At 40.0% G+C, this 24,727-nt stretch overlaps 2 protein-coding genes across 2 annotated transcripts; both read right to left on the reverse strand.

Moving 5' to 3' along the window:
* Positions 1-885: 885 nt before the first annotated feature.
* On the reverse strand, positions 886-2,238 carry LOC140925513 (vesicular inhibitory amino acid transporter-like). Its single transcript, XM_073375456.1, has one exon. It carries the CDS (start codon positions 2,236-2,238, stop codon positions 886-888), a length of 1,353 nt encoding a protein of 450 aa, XP_073231557.1.
* A 12,806-nt stretch (positions 2,239-15,044) lies between these two features.
* On the reverse strand, positions 15,045-16,662 carry LOC140925515 (vesicular inhibitory amino acid transporter-like). Its single transcript, XM_073375457.1, has one exon. It carries the CDS (start codon positions 16,660-16,662, stop codon positions 15,310-15,312), a length of 1,353 nt encoding a protein of 450 aa, XP_073231558.1. The 3' UTR covers positions 15,045-15,309.
* Between the last annotated feature and the right edge of the window lie 8,065 nt (positions 16,663-24,727).

Consider the following 24,727-nt stretch of genomic DNA (forward strand, 5'->3'; position numbering starts at 1 on the left):
ACAACGTCTGATTATGCCAAAAATAATGGAGAATTAGCGACTCACTTGACTCAGAGAATTAAAAACAATGAGACGCAAGAACTCCAGAATAGCCTTCAAAAGAAGTAATAAAAGTTGTTGTATTGCATTATATGTGTGGTGTTGCAGAGTATTGCTATGCTTTATGCGAACGATTTGTATCGCGTGACCTAGATATTTGACACTTCCAGAAAATGTAAGGCCCAGCTAGGCTCTAACCAAGGGACTTTCCTGGGATTACAAAATAGGTATTGGTGCTTTGACCTCCAAGTGAGTTAGTAGTTAACAGTTAGGGTTAGGAGTGACCTCGGGTTGAGGTTTGCGCTTCAAAAAGTCACATGACAAGTATTTTAACCCACACTGCAACACTTTAGGGTCCGCTGCTGCTTATGTTGAATTAAGAATATTTCGCTCTTAGTCTTTAATTTCAAAATTCGCTACCCCTCTTACTTCGTATTTTGCGCCTTGGCCTAACATGAAGCTCTGAGGGGCTTATAACAACTAGCCTCCCTATCTAAGTCCTTATCTTTTGCTTCGGTTGACACAAAACTTTCTATTATTACTCTTACTGTAAATTATCGTTAGTTTGCAGAGTTTGCCGGCAATATCTTAATGTAAACTTACGGGCAAAAAGCAATTTAAATTAACCCTTCAAGGCCTAACAGCGCATAAAACCTCTCACCGCATTATATATGCATAAAAAATACTGTACATGCGTTACCCATTTGCTTCTTGTCTTACTTTAGTTATAACCTTTTGAACATTTATTCATAACACTAAATGGTAGATTTTGTAATTATGAAAGGCTTGATCGACAAGAGGCTGCAGACAATAGTTAAAAGAGTGAAAAGACAGGAAAGCGCTTTTCTAAAAACTGTTCAAGCCTGCCTGAATGAGACCCTTTATAGAGAAGTAAATGCCCAAAACAGAGCACGCACTTGTAAAGACCAGGAGTGTAACATCAGCACAAATCCGTAGTCTGCTGAGTTCGTGGTACTTTGCCTTCAAATGTACCAGTAAAGGAATCCAAAACGCGGAAAATACAGTCTGAAAAGATCCCATAAGAGCTGCTATGAGCGCGTAGTGTGGCAGAAAAATAGCTATCGCCAATGTGATGACTACCAAGGAAACCCGAATTATAATATTACGTATGGTATTGGAAATATCAGAAGTTATTTCTGAAAAAAACGTCGATTCGTCGAGGGATTCACATACAGGTCTCAAGCAAAGTATGATTGAGAGTAAGCTGCTAATAACGAGACTTATAGAAGCGGTTATATTTAGCGGTCCAACGGGAAAATTGTTAACAATGGCTTCATCTGTCTTGGATCCAAAAGTCAAAAATCCAAAGACTGCAATAATCACTTTAATTACAACTGATACAGCAAGTGCGGAAGCCAACGCTTTTCCAAAGTCCGATTTATTCTTCATACTTTTTTCTACCGAAGGAATGATCTCGGACACGTCGTAACTAGACAAAGCGATTCCCAGCGAGATGAAGACTCCTTCGAAGTCCCAAAACAAGAGGGTACTGGGATCCCAATTCTCTATATTTTTAACGCCATACCATACTGTTATTGCCGTAGTTAGACCAATGGCGACTATACTGATAGTACTTAGCCACGCAATCTGGGAGTACGATTTCAAAAACATTGTTGGTAGAATAAGCAGTGCAGCGAAGCAAGTCCAGGAAGTTTGCGAGAGGGGTACTGTTGGTAGGGCGTGGGAGGTGAGAGATCCACAGAGAATTAGATAACTGACTGCTACCACAACAAAACCAATGTCTTGATTCCACGCGACAATTTTACCTGCATATTTAGGATATATCGCGTCTCCTATCTCCTTCCAAGTTGATCTTACACGAATCTTTCCTTTTTTGTCGTCGCTTTCGTACAAACTCTCGGCTAACACTTTTCCTGCGTACCAGGTGATAATTGGCAGTAAAAACAGTGATATCACAGCCGTGATTCCACCCTTTTTGATAGAATATGACATAGCAAGCAATCCAACCCCTTCGATATAGTTTAACAAGTTCATTGTTGCTTTCCATGTCGAGCATGTCCCTTCAGGCAGAGATGCAGCGCTTTCAGTCTCTATATAGTTCTCACTTGAAACGCTTTCATCATCTGAAGAACTTTCGGCGTCCGAGGACTGCAGTTCCAAGACTGTTTCTTCGTCACTCTCACTCACTGGTGGCAGGTTGCGATAGCCTTGTTTCATTTCTTTGTTTATTGCGAAATATGTAAAAGAAAAATAGAAGAGGTGAGCAATTTTTCGTGTAAACCTTAAATAAACCTTTTTCCTACTTAACAGAATTTATGATGCATATTACGGTGGAACCTATGCTTTGGGACATCTGTATAAGAGACACCTCCATTTGGGGGACACAAAATTTGGTGCCCGAAAAATGTTCACATAATCTTTTTATTTGTTTCCTCTATTGAAGGGACACCTCTATTCATGGGAAAGGGTCTCTTTTTCGATTCTGGGTCCCAAAGCCCAGATTCAACCTTTATTCAGGGTACATCTTAGCACTCAAATGGAGACTGACCACAAAAATCCTTGATAATTTTGAGTTTTCAGTAGTCACAATGGCGACGGCTTTCACAAAACATGAACTTATTTATTAATTAATCGATGTACTGCACTTGTGGGACTTCAACACACAACATCGCAGTGAAAAGCTGATCATGATTTTTATACATTATCTAGCTGCTTGAAATAATGGCCACAGAAGATTCCGAGGTAAAATATACAAAAGCCCAGCCCAACCTCCATTCAGGGGACACCTCTGTTCAGGGAACCCTTGCATTTGTCCCGAGGGTGCCGTCCCATGAATAGAATTTCTACTGTATCTATTCCATATTTTCAGCTGACGTCACGGCAGCCACCAATATGAAAGCCGTGACGTCATGTAAAAACTCTGTAGATGTAAAAGCTACCAGGGCCGTGCCAGGCAAAGTCAGACATAGAGTTGTTTGTAGACAATTTAAAGCCGAATAATTCAGCTTTAACGTTAACAGTTTTCTGTGTTCGAGAAATGAAAGCATTGTTTTCACGGACTCAGAAGATCGTTAAGTTTAAGAGTACAACCCAGAGAAAAACGCTGTGACTGTTATGAGTGGATCTGGTTAATAAAGAAATTCTGATGGCTTAGACAAATCTGGATCTTTCTTTCAAGTACATGTAATTTGTACTTAGGAGAAAACACTTTTTAACTGATGTTGCAGTTGTAACTATTAATTCTGAAACAGATTTATTTCTTAAAACCCTTGGATGTGCCAAAAAAGCTACGCCTGCGAAAAAGATAACATTGAGGAGGCGAAAGAGAACGTCGATAAAGTCCGTAGCGACTACAAAGATCAGTAGCCAATGGGAAGGGTCGCTTTTTTTTACGACTATACTTTGCAGCTCACTTCGTAGTTCGTTTTAACAGTTGCTATACTTTGGCTCAAAGCATTAGGCGTAATAGAAAGCACTCAGCAGGGACTCGCTATAGACTACGAGAAGTCTCTCTCCCTGTCGCGTGTCGCCTTTTCTCGCGTGAGTTGATTTTCACGCGCGCTCGCGTTTTGCTCGCTCTACTATCACTGAGGAAAAATGGGGGACTACTCGTAGTCTAGACTCGCTACGGCGACCGGAAGTAAACAAGCTCCCTCCCCTACCCACCAAAATTGGAGATGACATTTCGCGGTAGCGCTAGCCTGTGTACCAAGCGTTTCCCATCGAGTTATTGCGCGAAGGTTAGAGCAGGAGCAAAAAACAAAAAGGTGGAAGGGGGAGGGGAGGGGGGAGGGGGAAAGAGGGAACGCTTGGCCGAAAAACCCCACCATTCTGGAAAACGCCCCTTGATATTTCACGGTTCGGTTCATTTGTAAATTGACAGCTCGTCAAAATAGAAGATAAAACGAAGAGATTACCCCTGGATTAGCCTGCGTAGCTGGCGGTATTGTGTGGGTGCGAGATTAAAGTTTTGGCGGCGGAGCCGTGTTCCAAAAAAAAGGAGTACGGACGAGGCGGTTGAAATACCGCCTGCCAGAAAACCCCGGTATTTTGAATGGTCCGCACACCAGTGTGCGGGGAAACGGATTGGTCGAGGGCCATACATATGTCAATCATGTTAGATGAGCCTTCGAGTATATTTCCCAATTTAGGGAGCAGATGGCAAACTGGAGAAGACGTATATGTAAAATGATTGTGATTGTGATTTCCGCTTTAGAAAGAGCATAATTGATGACCAAATTGCCGAAATGGCGTCTCTTTAAACTTTACAGCGCTGGAATTGTCTTAATTAAGCCGTAAGAAACAAAGGTCAAAGAAAATTAAAACACTTTACAACTGCATCTGAGATCAAATCCTATCAGGAACGCCTACAGAAGAATAAACCTCCGGAAATGGTTACTCAGTATGCATGTAACAAACCAGCTTCATGACCTTTTAATGTTAAGCCTAGTGTTGCAAAAAAAGATTTACTCAGTCAAAGTTTAGAATGATATATGCACTGTGTAGTGCTAGTAACCTTCGAGCGAGAGCCGAGAAAATAAAAAAAACCTCTGTTCAAGCAAACTCACAAGGTCAGGTTTCACATTGTCACGAGCTTAGGAGTCGTGTTTAGCCTGTCAACGCTTATTTCTAAACTGGTTTCTCTTTGATTGGCTGATTTAATTGGGATCAGCTAACGTGACAAAAGTGGGCGGCATTCGAAAAATCATGGTTTTCTGGCAGGCGGTATTTCTCGCGGCTTCGCCGCTCGTGACGGCTCCGCCGTCAAATCTCACTCAACTATATTACAACGGCTCCGCCGCCAAATCTCACTCGACTACTACACAATATCGCCAGCTACGCAGGCTACCCCTGGATTACCAGATTTGTAAAATTAATTATATAGCAGTCAGTTAATCCAGTATTGTCAGCACGGCTATTATCCTTTAATTTCTCAGAACTGTCCAATTTGGGATTTAATTTGGACAGTTTTCAATATGGAATTTGAGTAAAAAATGCAGAAACTGTCCTATTTGGGAAAAAATAGGACAGTTTGTTTCGGCCAATGAAATCCGAGAAAAAACAATGGATTGTGAAACCAACCAATCAGCAGTGAGCAAACGTCAGCACTAAAAGCCGCACAGGTCGCCATTGTTGTTGACAACATGGAGGAATTCAGTGAAGAAAATTTGCCAAATTTTTCCATCTTTAGCAGTTCTAACACAAATGAGAGATTTCCATGGTTGCAGGAAGAGGAAATTAATACTCTTAGAAGCAGAAACGAAAACTCAAACACCGCCAAGAGCACAAAAACGTGGCTGAACGTTTTCAACGAGTGGAAACTCCAGCGTAACGAAGCGAGACGTTTTGAAGATATCCCTCCAGAAGAGCTAGATGCAATTCTCTGCCGCTTCTTTGCCGAAATTCGAAAAAAAGACGGCGGCGAATATGAACCAGAAAGTCTGGCAGTGATGCAGAGCGCGTTGGACCGCCATTTAAAAAACGCTGGCAAAAAACACAGCATCTTGCGAGACCGCGAATTTGAAAAGTCAAGGCAACAACTTGAGGCGAAAGCAAGAGAATTGAGAGTGAAGGGTTACGGAAAGCGAAAAAATGCATCTCACGCTTTGAATGAAGAAGACGAAGAATTCCTCTGGCAGTCAGGTCAGCTCGGTAAACATTCTGCTCAAGCTCTGGTCAATGTAAACTTTAAAAATGTCACTGAACACTTTGGCCTCCGAGGGAGACAAGAGCACTATTCAATGACGGTGGAAGATTTCAGCATCATAACCAGTCCTGACAGCGTTGTCAAATACATAACTTTTAAAGAAGGTCCTACAAAAACGAGGCAAGGAGGTCTCCGGATCGCCCACAGAGCTGTACAACCCAAAATGTTTTCGACTGGCGGCGAAAGATGCCCTGTAATGCTTTTCGAAGAAATGCTGTCTAGAAGACCACCAGAAATGAGAGACAGTGGGCCATTCTACTTGACAACTATTTCAAAACCCAAGGGCCAAGTATGGTTTAGCAGACAACGAATGGGTGAACACAAAATTGGACAGCTTATGAAAGACATGGCTGTCAAGTCTGGTCTAACTGCTGCCACTGGTAAGAAAATTACCAATCATTCGAGCAGAGAAACTTGTGTGCAAAAGCTAAAGAATGCTGGTGTCCCGAGGGACAAGATTATTGATGTTACTGGACACCGTAATATTCTCAGCCTTAATTCATATGAAGGAGATGACGAGAATCAGGCAAGGGAACTGTCAAATATAATCAGTGGATGCAAGCAAACAAGTGATATTCAACAACAACCTACTAACAGCAGCCCCAATAAGGATAGACTACCCCTTCAAGCCAGTTCTTCCAGCAACAGTTTCAGTACCATCAACAACTTTACAGGTCCAGTGAATTTCTATGGTGCATTTCCTGGCTTTCCAGGTCTATCTAATATGCCAGTGCCAACTCACCAAAGCACAGAGCCACCACATACATGGAAAAGGATCAGAGCTTCTGTACTCTCAGACTCAGATGAGGACTAGCTATTGCTGACTGCACAAAAACTTTAAATTTACACCTTTCTTGTATTCATTGTAGTTTTGCACTTTTTTAATGTGTGCATGTTTTGTACAGACTAAAATAATTAATTTTATTTTTTCTGCACTTTGTTAATTGCATTCTTTTCTTAATCTTTTCCATCTTTATTGTGTGTGTGTTATTTCTTTACACACTTTTATTTCTTGATATTGAAAACTGGATAGTTTCAAAATAATGGCATTCTAAATTTTTTGACCTTAAAGTTTTACAGTATTGTTATATTTATTATATTTATTAAATTCAATTGTGATAATGAAATTCATTTCTATTTGGACTACAGCATGTATTTAAAAATGAATTAAAATAAAAAAATTATTAAGATTTCAGTCTCTTTTTTATCAGAGACAGTTCCCATAGTTTTCCTTGCAAAGCTGTGTTTCCTCACTAGCTATATAATTAATAAGTAAGAGGACTACATGCTTGTCCAATTTGGAAATAATTGGATTCAAAAAATTCCTCTGACAGCCAAATTGGACTCGGCCTACGGCCTCGTCCAATTTTGGCTGTCCTCGGAATTTTTTTCATCCAATTATTTCCAAATTGGACAGCATGTAGTCCTATTACATATAGTAATTTGTTCTCTAATAGAACACGTTCCATGCGATTGCAAAAATTGTAATAAAAAAGGTTTACGATAAAAGAAGGTTAAAACTCTGAGCAATTGCTGCGGAATTTCTTGTTATTTTATTATGTGGCTTTATCTCGTCTGAAACCTTGTCGAAACGTCAAAAATGATTTTTCCGGAACAATTCACTCCGCCGGCTATAAGCTTTGCAGAGCGGCTGCTCTTCAGCCCGTGTCGAAGCGTTCTCTACAATACATGCCGCTAAATGTCCAATAAACAAAAAGAATCTTTTCATTTCAAAAAGCTGATAAATCGCTTGTCCATGGCGGCTTTAGCTAGTGTCGAGTACCAATGTTCTGATTTACGTTGATGTTATCTCCAACAAACAGTCCATTTTTTTCCACTCAGATCCGCATGCCGTTATTCCTAATAAATTGGCCTTTCCTAGTCTCCACTGCTCGATCTCAAACTATACTTTGAAGACTATGATCTCATAAACCTTCGCACAAAATAAACACGATTCAAATAAATATCAGTCCAAAGCATTTGTAATCTGCGACCGACAATCAGATGAGACCAGATCTGTAACACACGTAAACAAAGCATACCTGGTTTGATTTGAGTGCTAAGTAATCAACACTACCAGCACCACACCAATCAGAAGCTGTGTTCGTGGGCGAACGCAGGTTTTCAAAATCGGTGGGTTTGCTAGTCTGCTACACAGCCGTTTTCAGTGTCGCAGATTAGGGGTTTGCGGGCAAGCGTTTCCTTCTTTCCCCTCCCCCTCCCCGGTCATTCCTTTTTTTTGCTCTCGTCCCAACCTTCTCGACGACCTCGCGCGGAAACGCTTGCTACGCAGGCTACAGTAGCACCAAATCCTACAACGAAGACCTGTCTTGTGGCGTAGTCGCTACAACGTGAGTCTAAAGTTAGACTTTTCTCCTATTTCTTACGATCACTGGTTTTAAAACCTATCGCAGATTGTTTTCCATTTTATCAACAAAGCATTTGACGCTTCTGGTTTTCCGCAATTACATCTTTTCTGCGTTTTACTTACAGCGAAAGCAAATGAGCGAGAAACCCCGTAGTCACTGTTTGGGCCCAGGAGGCGGGGGGGGGGGGGGAAGGACTTGGGTTAATTTTTGCTGGGTATGTGCCGCTGGCCTCTCAGAGCCCCTACCCCATTATAGTTTATTCTGTGGCCAATTATAGACCCCATCTTAGTCACTTTTGGGCAAATATGTAATCATTACGCGATCCCAACTTAGTCACTTTCAATTTTCATGAATTGACCCATTTTTTAGATTGAATGAAGAACACTTTACTTTTCATCTACAGTACAAACATTCTGGTGCGTTTGCTAACCGTAAATATGAAGAACTGTCTTACCCCAAAAATCCGAAAATGTGCGACCCCATACTAGTAACTCTATACTATTGGAAATGAACTCTATACTATTGAAAATGCAACCCCCTCATAGTCAATCCAGTCGTGAAAATGCAACCCCGTCCAGCGGCACATCCCCGTTAACCTCCTATAAGGAAGTACCCCCGCTCCCAACCCCGGGTGTTTGGGTGCCTTCGGGTGCCGCTTGCGTGCCCGAAGCAAATGAGAAACCACGTGTAGGATTTTACCTGCCTTCTCAGAAGTGTTAAACACTCATCTTGGTCAACGAACAAAAGATATATAAGGTAGTTTCGAAAACGAAGCACTCGGAAACGAAGACCGAAGCACGAAGCACCCAAATCTCGAAACCGACGCACCCAAATCTCGAAAACAAAGCACCCAGGACTCGAAAACGAAGCACCCAAAATTCGAAAACGAAGCACCCAAATCTCGAAACCAATGTAGGTTGAAGGACTACAACTTTAAGTCTTGCACAACGCAAGCCAAACCAGGTGGAGGCAACGGATGTGTAAAAGCCTTAAAATGGCCAAGGATAGTAGTTCCCTTGTCCGTCCACGAGAGCAAGAAGGTCTGAGCATTCGACCACGTTTATTTCTGATTGATCTTGTTTCAAATTGATCACGTTTCACTGACAAGACTGACAAGCGCTGACTGTTACCGCTGTCATTCCTTATATTGTTTAGCTCGAGTTTTCCAAAATCTGCCTGCCCCGGCCCGCCCCACACAAGCAATGCGGCGTTTTTGATGTTTTTGCCGATTTTCAAAGTTTTTTCTAACCTAAAAACTTCGGGTCGCACTTAGTAATGTCCACCGATGACAGATTTCTACCTCAAGCTAGTGCGACCCATACCTCAGTCACGGCAGCCTACGTGTAGCCGCACCCTCCCCCCCCCGACAAAAGAAAACCCATATAAACTCTTTAAAACAATTTTTCACCTCGTAGTTCTACTTGAATAGTTTTAAACTGCAGTCTATTCGTTATCGTGCTTGATTTCTGCTGTGTTAGCATTGGTGACTTGAGAAGGGACTGTCTCGTGTTTTTAAAGGACAGACAGGTTTCGAGTTTTGGGTGCTTCGTTTTCGAGTTTTGGGTGCTCCGTTTTCGAGATTTGGGTGCTGGGTGCTGGGTGCTTCGTTTTTCGGTCTTCGTTTTCGAGTGCTTCGTTTTCGAAACTACCGCATATATAGAAGTGATATTTCTATCAGCCTGTTCATTCCGTTGAGTAAAGGAGGAGAAAATCTTGGGTTTTCTTGAGACAGTACCCTCTGGATCATTAATTTTTTGCTCGTGACTATTCCGTGCCTGATACTTCCATGCCTGTCTCTTCCAGCGCTTCAAACTGTGACAAACGAAGATGAACTTGTAACGTGCGCGCAGCATGGCGGTTTTGGTCGGGCGCGCAAGCAAGCCAAGGTGGGCGAGTGCTGTGAGCTCCCCCGCGAGGATATATGAAGTTGTGATGAGGAACTCGGAAAATCGCTAAGCTGTCTAGTGAAGTACGTATGCAAGCAGAAATTTCAATTGAGTATTTAAGTCTCTTGGCTTCTGCTAAGGGGAAACAAGGTCTGTATGATTATGATTCAGTGAAGTCGAACATAAATTCAGTGGGGGACTAATGAACAAAATCTGCCTAAATTTCAGAATTCACGCACAATTGATAATCTGAGAGTAAGCAATTGCTCCTGGACTTTTCTGTCTACATCTATTGATTGCTAAAACTATTTGTGACAAAGGTATACTTTCTAAATACTTACGTTTTACTGGTTCTCAGTTGTTAAGTCAGAGACTGGAAAGTGTAGTTGTAGCTAGCGTCTTCGTAGACTATAATCAACGGGGGAGAGAGTGGCTCATTTTATAGTACAATTAAATCATGCTGCGGGCTACAGAGAAGTCATAACGTATGCTAAACGCATTTCACGTTCTGCGAACAAACTGAAAAGAACCGGTAGACTTTAAAGAAAGAAATGGATGACTGCAACTCACGACCTCAATCGGCTTTGTTTCCTTGAACTTAAGAATGCTGATTTTTAGTAGGAAATCAAACATTCTTTTTTATATAAGAATGTTGTTTCTCCGGCCCAGGCTTAATTTTCTTATTTTTCTGTCGATTCTAGGGAGAAAATATTCTTAAAACTAAATAATAGGTTATGATGTTTCCGCTTTAGAATGTGTTGGTCTGTCAATTACCAGTGTTCTTGCCGTTTAGTGAAGGGAATAATTTTATGCAAGTAAGCTAAAAATATAAATTTATTGTATTTATAGTTTTTCAAACACAAAATTGATTCCTTTTCAGACTCTCAGCCTCGGTTTTTTTCTCAAAATATTCTTAAAATTTCCCGAATTTAAGCCTCGATATTCTAACAAAATATATTCTTATAGAAAAAAAAGAGTGTATCAAGAATTTGTACAAAGGAAACTATTAGCCCTTGCCATGGCTATAAAATATTAATAAAGTGCCATCGTTTAAGAAAACTTTTTAACATTCTCTAGCTGCTCTGATCTGTGGACTGTTAAATTATTCACCACCTCGTATCCTTTGTAATATTTGAAACTTGTTAAATTTTCTTTTTTTCTGCTGTAAAAACCGTTTACCATGCGTAAAATAGGAAGAATGTCCGTCAATTCTCGGAGAGAGGCTGGCCAACGCGAAGAGCTTTCCTGTATAATATGAACACCTATCTGATATGTGACTCTTCACATTGGAGATCGGTGCGACGGGCGGCTTTGCTCCGCTTCGTCACAGAAACCCGCCGAAATCACTGTTCTTATGTGGAAACAGTAGCCCTATACTGTATGGTTTGGTGGCGGCGCCAAAGCTATCCGACATGGTGTGACAATATCCTTAGCTTAGAGTCTAAGCGCAGGTTATCAATCAGATCAAACAAATAGACACTGATACTCCTGTACTTCAGTAAAGCCACGTGATGAACTGAACGATACAGCGTTGCTCGTTCATTAGTGTTTTGACCTTTTTCTTCCATCGAGTAAATAAAAGTTGCAATAGACGCTCGGGCACGAAATCAGAAGGAACTTCTCAATAGCAATATTTCAAAACTCTAAGATCTTTTTTCACTTTCATGTTTATTACTGTGTAGCGTGAAATGGGAATGCTAATCAGCGTGATTCGTTATTTGTCATATTTAATAGTCGTGAATTGTACGAACGCCCCTCTAAAAGGAGTTATGCTTGTGTCCAGTTTACTTTCGAAGCTAGATTAAATTAACTTGTTCTTCTTTTTCTGGATAAATTTTTTAAAAAAAACTGATAAATCGTCAGTTGAACAGGAAGGTAGCCGACAGCCAAAATCATGCAACTTTCGAATTTCGTCGGTTCGTGACTCTAGCAGCTTCTTTTGATCTTTGGACTCGATCGCTAGGTGCAAATTATTTTTGAGAACTAGGCATGACTATTCATCATTTGAGCGTTTTTTTTTTTAGGTCAGTGAAAGGTAATCAGTGAAGGATGATTAATTTTTGGTGAATTTGGGTGTTTTTGAAAGAAAACACCGCAAAGGATTCAATTCGTAAAGAGCAAGAAATTATGCAGACCCCGCCGAATATGGAAAACCAAGAGAGAATTTGGGAAAACTCAGATCCACCAAAAAAATCTGACTAGAAAACTCAGACAAACACCTTTAAGCGGTGTTTACACTCACCGCTCACAATTTTAATTAGCTGGAAGTATTGCTTTTGTTACACAGCCTGCGATAATAAGGTAACTAGGCCATCAACTATGCCAAATGCACCCGGCATGACTCTATCGCTCCATGTAAGAGAATCCAAGACAGTCTTGGATTCTGGATCCCACGCCGTGGATTCTGGATCCAGGTATGGGATTCCAAAGTCCAGCAATCCGGATACCATATTCAAAAATTTCACGGATTCCAAAATCCAGATTCCCTCACATGGGGTCGGTTTTAGGTCTTTTAAGGTCTCTGAGGTCCTCTCTGAGGCAATCAAACACCAAACCTTAAACGGTAATCTGGTACCCAGATCTCCCAAGCATTTCTTTTTTCAGAACTGCAACACAACACAACGTCTGATTATGCAAACAAACAATGGAGAATTAGCGAATCACTTCACTCAGTGAATTAAAAACGATGTAACACAAGAACTCCAGAATAGCCTTTAAAAGAAGTAATAAAAGTTGTTGTATTGTATTATATGTGTGGTGTTGCAGATATCTTGCTATACTTTATGGGAACGATTTATATCGCGTGACCTAGATATTTGACACTCCCAGAAAATGTAAGGCCCAGCTAGACTCCAACCAAGGGGCTTTCTTGGGATTACAAAATAAGTATTAGTGCTTTGACCTCCAAGCGAGCTAGTAGTTAACAGTTAGGGATAGGAGTGACCTCGGGTTGAGGTTTTCGCTTCAAAAAGTCACGTGACAAGTATTTTCATCCACACTGTAACACTTTAGGGTGACCAGCTATACGCTGCTGTTTATGTTGAATCAGAGAATATTTCGCTCTTAGTCTTTAATTTCAAAAGTCGCCACCCCTCTTACTTCGTGTTTTGCGCCTTGGCCTAACATGAAGCTCTGCGGGGCTTGTAACAACTAGCCTCTCTATCTAAGTCCTTATCTTTTGCTTCGGTTGACACAAAACTTTCCAGTATTACTCTTACTGTAAACTATCGTTAAATAAATATTATTATTATTCATTCAAAATATTTCCCCGAGTCTGATTGGCTAAAAGCACACGTTTAATTCACCATCACCAGTTACTGATGACCAAAGTTGGAAGAAATTTGACTTTAAGGAGGAAATGACGTCAAAAATGCAGCGTTTTCGCAGGTTAAGGCACCCTTAACCGAGAAGACCTGAGGACGAAGTTGAGTTGTTTTGGTTGTGAACTTGAAAAAATGGCGGACATTTCACTCGTTTCAAGAGTAAAAACTAGGCGAAAAAATAACTAAAAACATGCTAAGAACAGAAAGAAGACAACTCGAAGGGCAAAATCTGCTATTTGGAGAATATTTGCGGAGCTGGACAAACCTAAACGTACACTATCGAAGATGAACTGAACATCGATGGATCGATGGAGGTAAGCATGTTTTAATGAATAATAAAACAGTTATTGAATTCGGCTTTCGTATCATGTGAAGAATTATGGAGATCGAGGAGGGTGTTATCCGCCTCGGCCTACGGGTTAGACGGATAACACCCTCCTCAATCTCCATAATTCTTCATAAGATACTCAGCCTCATTCATTAACTGTTAATTCATTCATAACACTAAATGGTAGATTTTGTAATTATGAAAGCAAACAAACCAACTGCAACTCCCAATTTCCACTTTGTATCGCCGTTCGTTTGGCAGCAAAGTCCAAAAAGCCAGTTTTTTTGGCCGAAAATCGTCACCAAAAAGTACACTTTTCGTCGTTGATTTTTTAGGCAGAAAATTAATTTTAAAATCAAAAGTCTACATTTATACAAGGCCGTAACTTGGTTTCTAGTTGGAATTTCTTTCCTTGCTATTTTCGTTGGACATGCATCAGCCATTTTCTTAGAGCCAGTGTCGCCTTAGCCTACCACGCAGACGTTCTTAGGGGTTCGTCACTCGTTCCTGCGTTCCTGTTAGTGGGGCAGGATCGAGTGACGAACCCCTAAGAACGTCTACGTGGGAGGCTAGTGTCGCCTATCTCAACTTGGCTCGTTCGTGCTCGAAAGGAATTCTGGGTGATTGAGTCATACCGTGACCGTAGGACGCTTCCTACTCCCATTTCAAAGATTAACTGTTGGACCACCCAGTCCTAACTAGCGATTTGGTTTCTTATATAGAAATATTATATAGTTCATTGAGATACTTCCATTTTTAATATTTTTTTCCTGATCCCCTAGTAGCATTCATTGATGACGATGATGACTATCATTTTTAAATACTTTTATTATAAATATTGTTATTATACATCAGACTCACTATGGAAAATCTGATAGATCGAGAGCATTCAATCAATTCACAATAGCTTGTGAACTTGATATGATAAATGCAATATCTGCTGCAGATATTGCATTTATCATGTCAAGTTCAACGTCTGCCTGGTTACCAAGCCCCTTGGAGTGTTCTCCTCAGAAACAGAATGGCTGAACAGAGTCTTTCAATTAATGTTTATAAAGATTTTCCGTTAAGGATTTTTCTATTTTAATGTATACTTTATTCAGACAAAGATTTTATTATTGTATTTTAAAATTTTTAAATGATCTTGGTTAAGTTTATCAGTGTCACTTTCACCTTAGTTTTGAAATAAAGCCATTTTTCAACAGATGAATGTCTTCTTTTGCCTATTGTTTAAAAATGTATAATAAAACAATTATTGAATTCGGTTTTCGCATGATATCGTGAATTATCAAAACCTCGTGTCTATATTATCTGCCTCAGCCTTCGGCTTCGGCAGATAACACAGACCTCGGTTTTGATAATTCATGATATCATGCTCAACCTCATCCAATAATTGTTTATTATCATCATATTGTGCAATTCGACATCATGTTGGTAAGAGCGAATTGTGTAGTCATTGAGCTCGAAAATCTGTCACTCTTTCGGAAACAACTTTCGATAAGGCAATGGACAGTGAGACGCTTAAAAAGCTAGGTTTGTTTAGCCAGTCCTGAACAGCATGTGGATAACCAAGTAAACTACTAAATTAATTGCCACGTAGATTTGTCGCGCTTGGGTTGCCAGGTGCTCAGGTGGCATGATGCAAATAGTTAACAGAAGACAGTAAAGCCCTTTTCTAAAACCTGTTTAGTCTTGCCTGAACGAGAGCTTTTACAGAGAAGTAATTTCCCAAAACAGAAAAAGCACTTGAAAATACCAGGACTAAAACATCAGCAAAAATCTGCAATCTGCTGAGTTTGTGGTACTTTACCTTCAAATGCACTAAAAAGGGAATCCAAAACTCGGAAAATACAATCTGAAAAGATCCCACAAGAGCTGCTATAAGCGCGAAGTGTGGCAGAAATATAGCTATCGCCAGTGTGACGACTACCAACGAAACCCGAGTTATAATATTACGTATGGTATTGGAAATATCAGAGGTTAATTCTGAAAAAAAAGTCGATTCGTCGAGAGATTCACATACAGGTCTCAAACAAAGTATGATTGAGAGTAAGCTGCTAATAACGAGACTTATAGAAGCGGTTATGTTTAGAGGTCCAACGGGAAAATTGGTAAGAATGGCTTCATCTGTCTTGGATCCAAAAGTCAAAAATCCAAAGACTGCAATAATCACTTTAATTACAACTGATGCAGCAAGTGCGGAAGCCAACGCTTTTCCAAAGTCCGATTTATTCTTCATACTTTTTTCTACCGAAGGAATGATCCCGGCCACGCCGTAACTAAGCAAAGTGATCCCCAACGAAATGAAGACTCCTTCGAAGTCCCAAAACAAAAGTGTACCGGGATCCCAATTCTCTATATTTTTAACGCCATACCATACTGTTAGTGCTGTAGTTAGACCAATGGCGACTATACTGATAGTACTTAGCCATGCAATCTGGGAGTACGATTTCAAAAACATTGTTGGTAGAATAAGCAGTGCAGCGAAGTAGGTCCAGGAAGTTTGCGAGAGGGGTATTGTGGGTAGGGCGTGGGAGGTGAGAGATCCACAGAGAATTAGATAACCGACTGCTGCCAAAACAAAACCAATGTTTTGATTCCACGCGACAATTTTACCTGCATATTTAGGATATATCGCGTCCCCTATCTCTTTCCAAGTTGACCTTACACGAATCTTTCCTTTTTTCTCGTCGTTGTCGTACAAACTCTCGACTAATACTTTTCCCGCGTACCAGGAGATAATTGGCAATAAAAACAGTGATATCACAGTCGTGATTCCACCCTTTTTGATAGAATACGGCAAAGCAAGCAATCCAACCCCTTCGATATAGTTTAACAAGTTCATTGTTGCTTTCCATGTCGAGGATGTCCCTTCAGGGGGAGATGCAGCGCTTTCAGTCTCTATATAGTTCTCACTTGAAACGCTTTCATCATCTGAAGAACTTTCGGCGTCCGAGGACTGCAGTTCCAAGACTGTTTCTTCGTCACTCTCACTCACCTGTGACAGGTTGCGATAGCCTTGATTCATTTCTTTGTTTATTGCCAAATATCTAAAGGTAAAGTAGAAAAGGTGAGCAATATTTCGTGTAAACCTTAAATAAACCATTTGCATAATTAACAGAATTTATGATGTATATACAGTGGAATTTATGCTTTGGGACACCTCTATTCAAGAGACACCTCCATTCAGGGGACGCAAAATTTGGTCCCCGAAAAATGTTCACGTAATCTTTGTATTTGTTTCTTCTATTGAAGGGACACCTCTATTCATGGGAGAGGGTCTCTTTTTCGATTCTGGATCCCAAAACGCGTATTCAATCTCTATTCAGGGTACACCTTAGCACTCAAATGGAGACTGACCACAAAAATCCTCGATAAGTTTAAGTTTTCAGTAGTCAAAATGGCGACTGGTTTCAAAACATGAACTTATTCAATTAATAAATCGATGTACTGCACTTGTGGGACTTCAACACACAACATCGCAGTGATAAGTTAATCATGATATTTTATACATTATCTAGCTGCTTGAAATAATGACCGCAGCAGATTCCAAGGTAAAATTTACAAAAGCCCAGCCCAACCTCCATTTATGGGACAGCTATGTTCAGGAAACACTTGCATTTGTCCCGAGGGTGCTGTTGTCGCGAGGCCGACGGTGCCGCCCCATGAATAGAATTTCTACTGTATCTATTCCATATTTTCAGCTGACGTCACGACAGCCAAGTTGGTTCTGGAGAACAAAAGCGTGAAACCAAGAGGGTACCACTAGGGCTAGCAGTTAACTGATGATTGGCCTCAAAAACAGTAGTTAACTGATAACCGGCCAAAAATTAGTATTTAACTGATAAATGAAGAGCTAATAGTGAAGTGACGTATATTATATTATTTATACTGAATACGATCGTTGATTGTAAGAAAAACAACAACGTTTTCCAAATAGCATGACCATTTCATGCCATTTATATGTCCTATGGAGCGTTTTCACTCACGTGACCAGCATCTATGCATATTATTGGACCAAAAGAAAGTGTTTACATAAGAAAATAGTTCACCTCCCGCAGGACTGGTTTGGAACACCAACATGGCCGCCGTTTCATTGTTTTGGAACACCAATATGAACGCCGTGACGTCATGTAAAAACGCTGATGTACAAGGTACCAGGGCCATGCCAGGCAAAGTCAGACATAGAGTTGTTTCTAGACAATTTAACGCCGAATAATTCAGCTTTAATGTTAACAGATTTCTGTGTTCGAAAAATAAAAACATCGTACTCACGGACTCAGAAGATCGTCAAGTTTAAGAGTACAACCCAGAAAACAATGCAGTGACTGTTATCATTGGATCTGGCCAATAAAGAAATTCTTATGGCTCAGAGAAATCCGCATCTTTCGTTCAAGTACATGGAATTTGAACTTAGGAGAAAACATTTTTTAACAGATGCTGCAGTTGTAACTATTACTTGTGAAACAGTTTCATTTCTTAAAACCCTTGGATGTGCCAAAAAAGGTTCGCCTGCGAACAAAGTAACAGACAACCTCGATAAAGTCCGTAGCCAGGTACAAAGATCAGTAGCCAATGTCAAGGAGCGCTGTAAATTGTCACGAGAAACAAATTTTAAAATGGTCCAGAGGGTACCGTTTTCAAGAAAACCCAAGATTTTCTTCACCTTTACGCAACGGGATGAACAGGCTGATAGAAATATCACTTCTTTATATCCCTTGTTCGTTGACCAAGATGAGCCTTTAACAATTCTGACAACGCAGGTGGAAAACCTACACGTGGTTTCTCATTTGCTTCATGCACGCAAGCGGCACCCAAGGCACCCAAACAGTGAGTACGGGGTTTTTCGCTCATTTGCTTTTGCTGTTAGCAAAACGCAGGGAAGACGTAATTACGGAAAAACAGAATCGTCAAATACTTTGTTGATAAAATGGAAAACATTCTATGATAGGTTTTAAAATCAGTGATCATAAGAAATAGGAGAAAAGTTGAATTTTAGACTCCCGTAGTAGCGACCACGCCACAAGACAGGTCTTCGTTGTAGGATTTGGCGCTTCTACGAAAGCCAGCGTAGCTTTTGGGCGTTTTTACTTCCGGTCGCCGTAGCGAGTCCCTACTGAGTGCTTTCTACTACGCCATTTGCTTTTGAGACATAGTATAGAAATTGCTCAAACGAATTACGAAGTGAGCTGCAAGTATTAAACTCACGAAAAGTCGTACTATCCTGTGCCTGCATACTTTAGCCTGTTCCAGGCGTTCAGATAGTGGGGAGCGGTGCGAAGAAAAAAGGAGCGCGAAAAAATAAAAGCGAGGGAGGGGGGGAGCTCCCCAGTCCCCCTCTACTTTTCATCGCTATCTTTACTTCGCACCGCTCTCCACTATCTGAACGCTTGGAACAGGCTAGCATACTTCCATGCCTTTGTCAGCGTTCTCAGCAATGTCTCTCCCAGCGCCGCAAACTGTGACAAAAGAAGATGAACTTGTAACCTGTACGCAGCATGGCGGTTTTGGTCGGGCGCGCAAACAAGCCAAGGCGGGCGAGAGTAGTGCTCCCGCCGCGAGGAGATGTGAAGGTTGAGATGAGGAACTGCATAGAGAACTTTCGTCCTCTTTAACAACGAACTGTACATAGCGAAACAACTCAAGATAAAGCGCGATCTTTATCACCATGCCAGTTGTCTATTCTCAGCCAAAGCGTGAAAAAAAACAAAACAAAAATGTAGTTTCAAAAATCGCAGGATGCGTGTGGTCATGCAGGCCTAAATTAAAGAGATTTGATAATCGCTAAACTGTCCAGTGAAGTACGTATGCAACTAGAAATTTCAATTGCATGAGTATTTTTAAATAAGGGGAAACAGGGTCTGCAAGATCGTGATCATGAAGTCGAACATAAATTCAGTGGGAAAACTTGAACAAAATCTGTATAAATTTGGGAATTCACGCACAGTTGATAATAGAGAGTAACCATTTGTTCGTGGACTTTTCTGTCTACATCTATTAATTGCGAAAACTATTTTTGACAAAGGTCTACTTTATAAGTACTTACGTATTGCAGTTTTTCAGTTGGTAAGTGAGAAACTGACCAGTGTAGTTGCAGCAAGCGTCTTCGTAGACTACAATCAATGAGGGAGAGAGTGGCTCATTTTATAGCTCAATTAAATCATGCTGCGGGCTACGTACAGAGAAGTCATAACGTATGCTAAACGCATTTCTCGTTCTGCGAACAAACTGAAAAGAACCGGTAGACTTTAAAGAAAGAAATGGATGACTGCAACTCACAACCTCAATCGGCTTTGTTTCCTTGAACTTAAGAATGCCTATTTTGAACAAATCGAACATTCGTTTTTAATATAAGAATGTTGTTTTTTCGGCCCTGGCTGAGTTTTCTTATTTTTCTGTCGATTTTAGTCTCAAAATATTCTTAATACTAAATAATAACTTATGGATTTTCCGCTTTAGAATGTCTTGGGGTTTCAATTAACAGTGTTCTTGCCGTTTAGTGAAAGAAATAATTTTATACGGCTGAGTTAAAAACATAAATTTTATTGTATTTATAGATTTTCAAACACAACATTGATTCCTTTTCAGGCCAGGCTTCATTCTTAAAATATGCTAATATAAAGAGTGTATCAAGCATTTCTGCAAAGGAACTCTATTAGCCCATGCCATGGCTGTAAATAAAGTGTCATCGTTCAAGAAAAAGTTTGATATTTTCTTGCTGCTGTGATCTGTGAACTGTTAAATTATTCACCTCCTCGTATCCTTTGTAATACTTGAAACTTAAACTTTTTTTCTGCTGTAAAAACCGTTTACCAAGCGTACTGAATAGGAAGAAAGACTGTCCGACAATTCTCGGAGAAAGGCTGGCCAACACGAAGAGGTTTCCTATATAATATGAACACCTATCTGATATGTGACTCTTTACTTTGGAGATCGGCGCGCCGGGCGGCGTTGCTTCGCTTCGTTACAGAAACCCGCCGAAATCGCCGTTCTTATGTGTAAACAGTAGCCCTATACTGTATGGTTTGGTGGCGGCGCCACAGCTATCCGACATGATGTGACAATATACTTAGCTTAGAGTCTAAGCGTGGGTTATCAATCAGATCAAACAAATAGACACTGATACTCCTGTACTTCAGTAACGCCACGTGATGGACTGAATGAGAAAGCGTTGCTCGTTCATCAGTGTTTTGACCTCTTTCTTCCATGGAGTAAAAAAAAGTTGCAATTGACGTTCGGGCGCGAAATAAGAAAGAAATTCTCAATGGCAATATTTCAAAACACTAAGATCTTTTTCCACTTTCATGTTTATTACCGTGAAGCGTGAAATGGGAATGTTAATTACCGTGATTTGTTATTTGTCATATTTAATAGAAAGAAGGCGCCTGAATTGTACGAAGGCCCCTCTAAAAGGAGTTATGCTTGTATCCAGTTTTCTTTCGAACGTGGCTGATAAATCGTCAGTTGAACACGAAGCGAACCGACAGCCAAAATCATGCATTTTTCGAATTTCGTCGGTTTGTGCCTCCAGCAGCTTCTTTTGATCTTTGGACTCGATCGCTTGGTGCAATTTATTTTTGAGAACTAGGCATGACTATTCATCATTTGGGCCTTTTGTTTGGTCAGTGAAGTGTATTCGTGAGGGATGATTAATTTTCGGTGAATTTGGGTGTTTTTGAAAGTAAAAACCGCAAACGATTCAATTCGTAAGGAGCAAGAAATTATGCAGACCCCGCCAAAGATGGAAAACTCAGACCACCTCAAAAAAATTCTGACTAGAAAACTCACACAAACACCTTTAAGCCGCGGAGTTTACCCTCACCGCTCACAATTTTAATTAGCTGGAGGTATTGCTTTTGTTACACAGCCTGAGATAATAAGGTAACTAGGCCCTCAACCATGCCAAATGCACCCGGGATGACTCTATCGCCCCATGTAAGAGAATCCAAGGCAGTGTTGGATTCTGGATTCCACGCCGTGGATCCTGGATCCAGTGACTGGACTCCGGAACTCCTTGAGCTGAATTCAGGATTCCAAAGCCAGCAATCCGGATACCACATTCAAAAATTTCGTGGATTCCAATATCCAGACTCCCTCACATGGGGTCGGTTTTAGGTCCTTTAAGGTCTCTGAGGGCCTCGCAGACGACACAAACCTTTTCTGTGCAGATTTGATCTCCGTTGGAAATGCTTTGAAAACGGTGGGAGATTTTGGGAGGCTAGCGGGTCTCAAGTTAAACATAAAGAAATCGAAAGCAATTTGGTTGGGAAAATGGGAAAAAAACAAAAGTTATCCTTTACAACTAAAATGGTTACATAGTCCGGTTCGCCTCTTAGGAATTTATGTCTCTTATGATGAGAAGGGTAACAATGAATTGAACTTTAATCTGAAAATACGAAAACTTCAAACAAAGCTGGATATGTGGAGATCTAGAGACCTCACACTATTTGGGAAGGTACTGATAATTAAGTCCCTAGGATTGTCACAATTAATTTATTCAGCTTCAATTCTTAATGTTCCTGAAGATATCGCAAGCACAGTGAAAACAAAGCTTTTTAGTTTCTTATGGAAAAACAAAAGGGATAAAATCAAACGAACTGGGCTCTATCAGGATCTGGGAAGAGGCGGAATACGTATGGTAGACATCGACATAATGATTAAAGCTCTAAAACTAGCCTGGATTCCAAGATTACTGACTTCAGGGAACCAGAATTGGAAAACAGTTCCTGATTATTACCTAAGAAAATTTGGAGGTTTGAACTTTTTACTGAGATGTAACTACGATGCGAAATACATAAAATCTATTCCATTGTTTTACCGAAATATTCTAGTATACTTCAGTGAATTAAAAACTCTGTACAGCTTTGATCAAGCACAAAATATAATTCTATTCAACAACAAAGAAATACTTGTTGACAGTAAAACCTTTTTTATCAGGGAATGGTTTAAAAAAGGTATCCTGTCAATACAAGATCTCTTACACAATACCGGTCAACCAATGACCTACCAGGAATTTACGAATAAGTATTCCTGTAAAACTAACTTCCTTCAATACTATCAAGTTATTAGCGCTATTCCAAAGCACCTATTAGCCAAAGCAAAATCAACGAAGCCAATTAATAAAGAGTCATATTCTGATAATAATCTTAGTCTACAATTAAATGAATCGATAACTCTATATCTGAACAAAATCAAGACTAGCGACTTCTATACGTTATTATGCACAAAAATCCACACAACAGGTCATTCTGGGCCACAGAGATGGAGCAAAGATCTTTCCTTGGATGAAGATAAATGGGAAAAAATATTCGCCTCCCTAAAAACCGTCTGTAGAGAGACCAAATTAAAGGAATTTCAATATAAATTAATCCACCGAATTGTAGTCACCAAAAAGGAACTTTACCGCTATGGAATCAAGGAAGATGATGAATGTATATATTGTGGTGAAAAAGACTCTATTAATCATACTTTTAGAGATTGTCATTTCGTCAAGATTTTCATTCAACGGGTTATCAACTGGTTCAATATAGAAAACAAGATCAATTTCAACCCATCTAGCGAAGAAAGACTGTTCGGCATCCTCTCGGACTTACATGAAAAGGTACTAGTAAGGAAATTCAATTATACCATGTTGTTTATGAGATACTACATCTACGCCAACAAACTACACAACAAACCAATTCTCCTCCAAGACTTCGTTGGTAAAATGATAATTAAATACAGAATTGAAAAGCTATAAAATAGACATGAAAAATAACTCCTCTGACCTACTAACTTTTTTTTTTTTTTTTTTTTTTTTTGTGTGTGTGTTTATGTGGGTGTGTGTGTGCGTGTGATGTACTAGAATTGTAAGTAGTGTAACCATTGTAATTATTAGTAGTACGAGCATCGTATGGATGGTATTGTCAGTATAGCCAATATTGTAAATAGTGCAAGTATAGTGAATATTGCTAGTAGTATTTAGTTTTCAGTAGTGTTTAGTACTGTAAACATTTAATATATGTCTGTAAGGCAAAAAATAAATAAAAAAAAAATAAAAAAATAAAAAAAAAATAAAAAATTTCGTGGATTCCAATATCCAGACTCCCTCACATGGGGTCGGTTTTAGGTCCTTTAAGGTCTCTGAGGGCCTCTCTGAGGCAATCAAACCCCAAACTGTATACGCTAATCTGGTACCCAGATCTCCAACGCATTTCTTTTTTCAGAAATGCAACACAACACAACGTCTGATTATGCCAAAAATAATGGAGAATTAGCGACTCACTTGACTCAGAGAATTAAAAACAATGAGACGCAAGAACTCCAGAATAGCCTTCAAAAGAAGTAATAAAAGTTGTTGTATTGCATTATATGTGTGGTGTTGCAGAGTATTGCTATGCTTTATGCGAACGATTTGTATCGCGTGACCTAGATATTTGACACTTCCAGAAAATGTAAGGCCCAGCTAGGCTCTAACCAAGGGACTTTCCTGGGATTACAAAATAGGTATTGGTGCTTTGACCTCCAAGTGAGTTAGTAGTTAACAGTTAGGGTTAGGAGTGCCCTCGGGTTGAGGTTTGCGCTTCAAAAAGTCACATGACAAGTATTTTAACCCACACTGCAACACTTTAGGGTCCGCTGCTGCTTATGTTGAATTAAGAATATTTCGCTCTTAGTCTTTAATTTCAAAATTCGCTACCCCTCTTACTTCGTATTTTGCGCCTTGGCCTAACATGAAGCTCTGAGGGGCTTATAACAACTAGCCTCCCTATCTAAGTCCTTATCTTTTGCTTCGGTTGACACAAAACTTTCTATTATTACTCTTACTGTAAATTATCGTTAGTTTGCAGAGTTTGCCGGCAATATCTTAATGTAAACTTACGGGCAAAAAGCAATTTAAATTAACCCTTCAAGGCCTAACAGCGCATAAAACCTCTCACCGCATTATATATGCATAAAAAATACTGTACATGCGTTACCCATTTGCTTCTTGTCTTACTTTAGTTATAACCTTTTGAACATTTATTCATAACACTAAATGGTAGATTTTGTAATTATGAAAGGCTTGATCGACAAGAGGCTGCAGACAATAGTTAAAAGAGTGAAAAGACAGG

Source organism: Porites lutea, chromosome 2 (genome assembly GCF_958299795.1).
Source record: "Porites lutea chromosome 2, jaPorLute2.1, whole genome shotgun sequence".
Lineage (NCBI taxonomy): Eukaryota > Metazoa > Cnidaria > Anthozoa > Scleractinia > Poritidae > Porites > Porites lutea.